At 38.3% G+C, this 9,871-nt stretch overlaps 1 protein-coding gene across 5 annotated transcripts in view; it reads left to right on the forward strand.

Moving 5' to 3' along the window:
- The window catches only part of plekha8 (pleckstrin homology domain containing, family A (phosphoinositide binding specific) member 8), a 127,508-nt gene that overhangs the window by 15,484 nt on the left and 102,153 nt on the right, over nucleotides 1–9,871 (forward strand). For all 5 annotated transcript variants that reach the window (XM_068059558.1, XM_068059566.1, XM_068059576.1 and 2 more), the window contains 2 exons: nucleotides 5,262–5,417; nucleotides 7,270–7,403. In XM_068059558.1, the coding sequence (XP_067915659.1) occupies nucleotides 5,262–5,417; nucleotides 7,270–7,403 (290 nt within the window). The remainder of the gene's footprint in view (nucleotides 1–5,261; nucleotides 5,418–7,269; nucleotides 7,404–9,871) is intronic.

Genomic DNA, 9,871 nt, shown 5'->3' on the forward strand with positions numbered 1-9,871 from the left:
TGATTGGACAAGCCCAGTAGCAGCAGAGCGCACCTGGGATGGGCAGAAAAAAAACTCTCAAACTGTTTGGTTGTGGGTCAGTGTGTGTTTTTTTACCTTCTGGAGTGAGATAAAGTCAAGTCTACTGCTGAAGTGTCAAGGAGGACAGAAGGTCACAACCCCGCTCGTTTTCCAAAATCCCTAAAAGACCCTGTGAAGTCCACTGTGTCAATTCATCTCGTTTCCTGTCTTTGAAGAAAGCCTGCTAAATTACTTTTCAATGCTGCCTCAAAAGAACTGTTCTGAAAGATCCCAGTGACCTGCCTACGTGTATTAGAAGTTAGACTGTATGGAACAACATATGTCATCTGCTGTTTTCTTCAAAAATGAGCAAATAATCTGTTCAAATGTGTTTTTTTTTTGTCTGTAGCAAAGCTCTGAATTTATAAAAATCCCTTTTTTTCAGTTAATGTGTGTGTGTGTGAAGGGACTAAGGTTAAAAAAAGGAACTTTAACATTTCGATCTGTGTTTATGTTTTACTTCATTACTAGATAAGACATGTTTTATAATAAACTGATAATTTTGTTCATTAAAGAAACCTGGTTAGTATGTTCTATTCTGGGAAAAATAGAGTATATGATTGATCGATAAGTGGGAAAATTTTAAAAATAATATGTTGTGAGCTGTGGAGAAGTGGGACTAGAATAAACAGTGCACTCCTCCCTCCTCTGTCGTAACACTACTAAGATTCACCACCTCGCATGCATCTGTATTAAAATACATTTGCTAATTATAGACCCACTCTGCAAGTTTATTAACATCATGATGTGTTTTGGCACATTCTTTTGTGTTAACTACATCTCCCAATTTTTTATTTGCAAGTTTTGGAATTGTACTTCTGATTTCCTAGTCCAAATGATTATAAATTGTGAACAACAGTGAATCCCAGCACCAATACCTGTGGAACACCACTTCCCACCTTTTGCCTGTCTGAGTAGCTGCCTTTAACCCCTACTCTGCTGTTTTGTAGCCAGCTTGCTATCCATTCTGCTACCTGTCCCTGACTCCAAACGCTCTGACCTTAGTCATGAGTCTATTATGCAGTACATTTAGCAAAGGCCTTTTGAAAATCCAAATATATTACATCTTAAGGCAGACATTTAAATTACATTTTAAAGGCAAGCTGCTATTCCTTCATTAGTTAAGCCACAGATTTCAGGGTTGGCACCAGGCTGCTCTCTTGCACCCTGTTTCATGTCACCTCAGATGGCTATAAACAGCTGCTGTGCATACAGCTATGGAATCATTATCAAATACATCAGGCACCTTAGCAGCACTTCAGAAGCCTGGACTTATTGAGGTCTTCGTACAATACAGTCTGGTCAGAGACTCCAGGATCATTGGAGTCTACTACATGCTGCAACAATTTTGCTGTCCAAAAAGACATAACTACAGAGTACTTGGAGGAAAAGAATAATCAACTGCAGCAACAAAACTAAAAGGAGGAACCAGAAAAACCTGCTGTTTGGGCTGTCATAGACCTAATTACCAAAACCACTCTGTAGTTCACCAGTCATTTTCACCATGCTATGGTTAAATACTGCCTACATAAGTTCTAGTTACCATTAAACTACCAAAGATTCGATTCCTATCACCTGATACATCAACCAACACATTAACAAAAGCAATAGGGCACCAGTGGAACCAAATTTTATTTCTGTAAACTTGAAGTATGTGTGTTTCTTTACTGCTATTGCATAACTTTTGTGATTAACTTCATCTGGTGCGCCTTGAGGCAGGAGCATGTGAAGTGACTGTCAACTGTGTGTTTGCAAAAACCTCTTGAGAATGAGTTGGAACTCCTTTTTTAAAAATTTGTTCTCAGGCTGTGAGAAATACTGGCAAGGCTGCATTTATTTTTCAAGCTTCATTGCCCTGAAAAGGTGGTGGTGGGCTTCTTGAACTTCTGCAGTCCTTGTGCGATGGTGCCCAACAATAATGTTAGGTAGGGAATTCCAAGATACTGACTAAATGATGATGAAAAATGGTGATTATACCATTATTTATCACATAATAGACTTGTTAGTAAAATTAAAGTCCATGGGATTAAAGGGACAGTGGCAGCATAGATACAAATTGGCTAAGGGACAGAAGTTGCAGTGAATGGTTTGTTTTTCAGGCTAGAGGGAACTATACAGTGATTTTGTCCAGGGGTTGGTATTAGGAACATTGCTTTTTCTGATCTATATTAATATCCAAACTTGAATATTCAGAGTATAATTTCAAAGTTTGCAGATGACAGCTCGGAAATGTAGTAAACATGGAGGAAAATAATAACAGACTAGAAGAAGGTTTACCTGTACTTCTTTCAATTTAGCATACTGTATTCACTGTTCACAATGCGGTCTCTTCTACAATGGGGAGACTAAACACATTGGGTGACCACTCTGGACTAGATTCAGGTGGGATCTCAGGATGTGGCGTAGATTTTAACTGGCTACTCTTTGTCAGCCATCAATGCAGAAGATGATGCTGTGTTACCAATAATACATCATACGGTGAATACCAAAGTTGAAAGTGTCAAAGTTAATGCAGAAATAGACATGGTTAGAATAAGAGCTCTCAGAACAATTCGGACAATTCGGGAGAGTGCACAAATAAATGGGGACTGTGGTTTCTAAGTCCCTTGCTTGTACTTTTAACAGTTTGCTAGGTATGTGAGAGTGAATGTGTGTGTGGGTGGCGTTGCAACATTTCGGGTGATTATTGTTCAATGAATATTCAATCTTCTGTTTACACTCACGAGAAAAATGTCACTGTCTGCTTATTTGGCCAACAAAACACAGGGGCTGAAACACTATTTTAAATAAAAACAGTACCTGTGGTCAGTTGGGAGGTGACCAGTGGAAACCAGGCACGTATTTACCACCCTGTCCATAACAATCTCGATAGTATTGAAGGAACTGTCTGTATGTTTATGGATATTACAAAGATATATGTATGGGTGTTAAGACATTGGGTGAGAGAAATAGATTATAGGCAGATCTAGATATAATGAGGGATTGGGCTTAAATTGCTGCCTTCCAAATTACCTAGTGTCGTAAAGTTTTCAATCTCTTTCCACCCCTTGTTACAAGGAAGGTATTTAACCCTCATCTGGATACAACAAGCAGAAAATTCCAAGGCCCAAGGGTCATCCTTGGGGATGGGGGTGGGAAGATACGAAATACTTTTGTCATCTTTCTTTAAGGTTTTCCTTGGACCCCTGCATAATCTATGTTTGCGTAGGGTTGTGGCTCAAGCTCCACACTACATTTTTTCATTCTTTCATGGGATGTGGGCATCACTGGCAAGGCCAGCAGTTTTTGCCTATCCCTAATTGCCCTTGACAACTGAGTGGCTTGCTAGGCCATTTCAGAGGGCAGTTAAGAGTTAACCACATTGCTGTGGGTCTGGAGTCACATGTAGGCCAAACCAGGTAAGGACAGCAGAATTCCTTCCCTAAAGGGCATTAGTGAACCAGATGGGTTTTTACAACAATCGACAATTGTTTCATGGCGCCATTACTGAGACTAGCTTTCAATTCCATATTTTTATTCATTAATATCCTACCACGGCAGCTGGTGGAAGTGCAGGACATTAGCCTGGGCCTCTGGATTAGTAGTCTCGTAACATTGTTATTGTGTCACTGTTTCCCATTTCAAATTCACTGAAACTCATCATTCCTTGAGCCCCACTCCTTATCTTAATTTCCAAACCATGTAAATTCCACAACAGCAGTGTCACTAATGTTTAAATGAAGCCAATTTACATTCAATCCAGGGAACATACTCCTAATTTTTTAATTAAACATTTTTTTTTGAAGAAAAAGCTTTCAAAAGACATTTTTAAAAGCTGTATTTTAGCATCATTTTCCATAATAACTACTTTCAGACTGTTGCTAACCTGTAATTGCAACTCTCGGAAGCCATTAATGCATGTTAAAACTTTTTCTGTGTTGAATCTTGCATAAACAGAGTCAACATGTGAGTCTTTCTAATGCTGTTCAGTCCTGCCCTCCAGGTTGTCTGACTGTTTGATGTTGGTGACCTCTACTTCTAGTGAAAGAAGTTGATTTTTCTTCTGAAACATCAACCAGCTGATACATGGGTTGAAACACCATATAATACATATTTTTATATATAATTTTGTCTCTTGACTCAAATTTAAGTTCTCCCTTATGACCTCTATTTCTCAGCTGTTTCAATAGTAACATCCAATATAACTGGTATTGCAGAATCCATCCCACTTATATTGCAAAATGTTTTCAAACACCAGAGCAGTACATACATTAAGCCATCTCCTGTAGTTTGAAAGTTAAATTTTGAGTATTTCTGGCTGTTGAACATATTTCAATAACTGAGAAATGTCTATATAGACCAGCAAATGCATTGGTGACCTACATGCATGCCTGCTAGCCAGGCCTAGCACCTCAGTGCCCAGGTACATACGCTGCATTTTAGTTGTCAGCAATAATCCTAAAGTCAATTACCAGGAAGCACATGAGGCTGCCTATTTATGACTCTCCCTTCAATCATTATAATTGAGAGTCTCTACAGCCTGTGATCAACATCTCTGCATTTATTCCTACGTTGTGGGAGTGAATTCCAGAAGGTTCTGAAATAATCTACTTCACTCATTGACAGAAGCTTCCTTTAGCTGAGTCTCAGTATCACCAGAGGCAGCAGGGTTAACTCATGTACAGCACTGCTGCCGAAGTTCAACACCATTGGCTTCAGAGCACAAGAGCAGTGCCCTTTTTTGTTTTCTTCTCACATTGTCATGACGTTATTCGGGGTCAAGTACAATGACCAAATGATAATGAGTCTTTTGCATGTCACTATATCTCTCGATGCCAGGGAAGGTAGCTCTGGCTGTAAGAGTGAAATGGAACATGGAGACATAGGATCCAATTTTTACTCTGTGCAAGTGGGTGGGTTTTGATAGAGTTAAAAGCTCGCCTTTGATTTCAAACTGAAATGGATCAGAAATGGAAGACCTTGTGTAGATGGATGTTTTTCATCTTTGCAGAAGCAAAAGTAATAAGCAAAGTAACCTGAAACGTTTATTGCAGGTTTTTCTTTGATATGTGAGTAGCAGATTTTGTGTTAACTATTTCTTCTGCTAATGACCTTTTTTTTTAATAAGTATACCTTTCTCTCCACCACCCCAACCCCACCACCCCGCCCCTCCCCACCCCACTTCCCGCAGGGGTATTATAATCAGTTTCTTTCACTTGCAGTGCATACCAATGATAGCACAAGAATGGAGCTGATCATTCCTGGTGAACAACACTTTTACCTGAAGGCTGTCAATGCTGCTGAGAGACAGAGGTGGCTTGTTGCCTTGGGATCATCCAAGGCTTGCTTGACAGACAGTAGGACAAAGAAGGAGAAAGGTAATTTTTTTTTCATTCTTAGGACAGCAATACCATTTTTGTACCTCTTTTTTAAAATGTAATTTGCACTAAAACAATTTGAAAGGATGCTTTCTGAAGTGGAGTGGCATGGTGGTACAATTTATATTTCCTGCTCTTGTCCCCAGTACTACTGTGGGGAATTGTTGAACAGAGGTCAAGTACTTCATCATGAAGGTGAGAGGAGAAAAACTTAAAGGAAAAGTAAGCTGCTGAACATAGAAAATAAAAGTATTGGTGCAGGCCTGGGAGGAAGTTCCATGTCTGCACTTTTGGCAGCAAATTGTGTGCAGTGCAAACTGGCGCGAGGATTGGGGAGGAAATTGAGGGATTTGTACACTTGTGTGCTTTTGATTGGAAACTTTGGGTTTGCACAATACTGTCTAATTTATTCAATGACCTTCTTGCAAGGGAGCTTCTCTTTTGTTGTGCTTGAGCATGTTCAAACTTGGGTAATGTGGCTAAATATTATTATTTGAGAAATTTCTGCTAATACTATTTTGAAGTCTACTGCCAGTTCCTTGCACATTCATTTGGAGTTCCAAAGTACAGTGCTACTGGTGTATCCAGCTTTGTTCTTTTACCCCCAGTCTACTCTCAGCACCTCACCAAAGTTAGCTCAATGTAGAAAGTAAGAGCAGAAATTCAAATAAAAGAGAAAGGCTTGTATTTATATCGTGCTTTTCATGACCATCGGGTGTCCCAAAGCGCTTTGCAGCCAACAAAGTACTTTTGAAGCATAGTCACTGTTGTGGGAAACGCTGCAGCCAATTTGGTACAGCTAGTTTCCACAAACAGCAATGCGATAATGACTAGGTAATCTGTTTTAGTGAAAAACTTTCCAATATTTTCACATGTAAAACTCAATCTTTGCATTGTACTCCCCTCAGTTCTTGGAGAACTCCATATAATGAGGCCTTCACCCTAGCATAACACAACCTTTTGCTCTAGAGAAAAAAAAATTCTGGTAACTGATTCAAAGTAAGTTGGTCCTCATGCATATTGCTTTTGGGTTATTGTACCCCAAATTAGTGACAAAACACTACCCAAGGCTATTTTTGCAAGTTTAATTTCCAGAAAGGACTACTTTTCATCTGGTGTCTTTCCAAAAAACATCTAGCTTTACTGGGAATGGAAACTCATCTCTTATATTTCTGTTATATTACGTATGAATTTTTCAGAATTAGTCACTCTAAAGTGGAGATATTAATTAATGACATTTTAAGGTGTCTGTACCAAACGTACATTATGAACCCTTCTAATTCAGTCGTGGAAGATTCATTCATTAAGTTTTATCACTTCTGCCAATTTTATCTGGACTTAGTAGATAAATATGTAGTGTATGATGGTGTTGATCAGTTTAGATTGAGAAGAACTGTGTTCATTTCCGGTTTCTAATAAGGTCGGGAAGAAGGCAATTGGCCTCCATATGTAGAACCCCTATTCCTATTTGCTTACTAAAGAAGCTTGCATGTGTAGACACTGAGTGAGGAGGGATTGAGTTGAGCTCTGATATTCCCCCTGTGGATGAGCAGTCTGCCAATTCTATCTTGGCTCTTGTTTGAAGGATGACCACTTCTGAGCAAAGACCTGGAAGATTGCTGTGATTATGAAACCATACTGTACAAAGATTTGTGACCTTTTGGTGAAGGCAAGAATTGAATTTAAACTGATCTTTGCAAGATTCACTGTTATCTATTTGTATTTATGTTTAAACTATTTATCTTGCAAAAATTATAATGAGGATGCATTAAAGGCATTCAGAATACAAACTAGTTGCCTTATAGGAAGTTGAGGGGAAACCAACTGATTTTCATTTTCTTTTGTTTTAAAGAAATAAGCGAAAACACTGAATCTCTGAAAAAGAAGGTCTCTGAACTGAGATTGTATTGTGATCTTCTCCTCCACCAAGTGAATAACCTGAAAGAGAATGCACAATCCAATCAGTCTAACCCAACAGATGTAGAGGTATATATTCATTATGTGCCATCGCATTGTATATATTGCTCACCAGATGTGCTCATTGCTGCTATTGATTTCTAATATGTGTAGTACATTGAAGACCAATTATTTTTCGAAGCAATTTGCCAGGTTGATATAATGGGATGTTCTTTAAATCAATTGCAACAAAACATAGCAGTAGAACCTGATCAAATACAATTATAAAAAAAAAAGGAGGCAACCAGCCACCATAAACCATAGAAATAAACAGAAGTTACAACATGTTGGCAGGCCATTCGGGCCAACTAGTACCTATTGGCATTTACCCTCAATGCGAACAAATAGTTCTAATCATATTTACCCATGATTTTCCCATATCATTTGGACCCCTTTTCCCAAATCAACCATCTAATCCAATTTTGAATGTTAAGAAAGAACTTGCATATTTCTTGACCTCGGGACATCCCAAGTCACTATTATAATGAAGCAGCCAATTTGCACACAGCAAGGTCACATAAATGACAATTAATCAAATGACCAGATGATCTGTTTTAGTGATAATTGGTTGGGGATTAATATTGGCTAAAACACTGGGGAGGACTCACTTGCTGTTCTTTGAATAGCACCATGGGATCTTTCACATCATCTTGATAGGGCAGTTTAATGTTTCATCTGAAAGATGGCACCTTAGACAGTGCAGCACCCATTTGGTATAGCACTGAAGTGTCAGCCTAGATTATGTGCTCAAGTCTCTGAGGTGAGGCTTGAACCCACAGCCTTCTGATTCGTGGTTGCTTGCAATTGAAAAAAGGCTTAATAAATTGAGTTTATTCAAGATAAAGCCACAAAATTATTTGTAAGATTCTTTTTCTAGAACATTTTCTACAGTAAATAAAATAGTTCCTTTCCAGATTAATAACATTTTAAAATAGGAAAAGATCCTCAGCAAACCATTTACCTGTGGGCTGCATATTTTTGGGAAATACCTTGGTGTATTGGTAGCATTCTTGAATGTTGACATAGGTTCTGCCTCAATCCTGGAAATGAATTTTACAGCCTCACAACTGTGTAAAGAAGTTTCTCCTCTTATCAGTTTTAATTCACAACCAACAAATTACTGAGTGAAAACTGCTCTGTTTTGTGATTAGAGAGTAAGCTAAGCTTTCCATCGGGATGTGTGTGTGTGTATATTGTTACAGACAGGTGAGAAATGGTGTGGGTGGCTTCTGTTTTTAATCTCTCAACTGACTGGAGATAATGTTTTAAAAAGAGTGTCCTGAGTGTTTAAGGATCAAATAAACAGACATACAACAGGTTTTTTCGTAGGTTCAAAAAGAAAGATAACTACTTATTAAAACAATACTCAAAAATGTTCACAACCTCACCCACTAAGGCATTCACATACACAAGAAAAGATAGAGTAGAGGGTAGCATGCAATTAGAGTTTGATTGTTGTCAAGAGAGTTCACTTTGAAACCTAAAATAAAAGTGAAATAATGCAGAAGCTGGAAATCTGAAATAAAAACAAAGTGCTGGAAATACTCAACAGTTCTAACAGCAGGTTTGTGGAAAGAGAAACAGTTAATGTTTCAGGTCTGTGACCTTTCATCAGAACTAGCAAACGTTAGAAATGTAATGGGCTTTGAGCAAGTGAAAGGGGGGAGGGGGAAAGAAGAACAAAAGGAAAGGTGTGTGATAGGGCGGAGAGCAGGAGAGATTAAATGACAGAGATTAGAATGGAGTCCTGATAGTTGTTGTAAAAGACAAAGCATTTGTCCAGAGAGAGTGTGAATGGCAGAATAATGAACAGTTCTGTCCGAAAGCAAAAACATGAAAAACAAGTTTGAGACAGGCACGTAGTAAATAAATAAATAAATATGGCAGTCATGCTCTTAAATTGCTGAACTCAATGTTGAGACCAGAAGGCTATAGAGTGACTAATCGGAAGATGGTGAAGTGCCTGGCTAGGTCAAGTGAAGTGCCTGCCGCCACGCTCATGTCTGCATTTTTCTATATTTATGTTTTAAATGAGTACAGAGTTTAATTACTGGGTGGGTCACAGGAGGTGACCTTCAATCTTCGGCAGAGGAGAACAAGGTACCATTTAAAAACTCCTTCTAGAAATGGAAACCAAAGCATTACTGAAACAATATGAAGCTTAGGTAGCTGCTCCAATATTAAACCAGTGGATAGCAGCGCAGTTGGATAGTTCAGGGAATGGAGAGCCCCAACAGTCGATTTCATCGGGAATAGGAAGTTACAAAATAACAAAATGATTTGAAGTTATTAAAATATAGAAATTTCCAGTAAACTAATTGTGAAATGTTAAAATTTAGTGAAAATGGAAATCTTGAACAATTGTTTTGAAATGAAATAAATTAGTTAAGTTGCAATATAGTTGCTACAAATGTGGACTGAGTGAAGCTAATTTTTTTTATAGGTATATTTTCATTCATTCAGTGGAGGTTGGGTCAGATAGTGAGGATCAAGTGGAA

This window comes from Heterodontus francisci, chromosome 2 (genome assembly GCF_036365525.1).
Source record: "Heterodontus francisci isolate sHetFra1 chromosome 2, sHetFra1.hap1, whole genome shotgun sequence".
Classification (NCBI taxonomy): Eukaryota; Metazoa; Chordata; class Chondrichthyes; order Heterodontiformes; family Heterodontidae; genus Heterodontus; species Heterodontus francisci.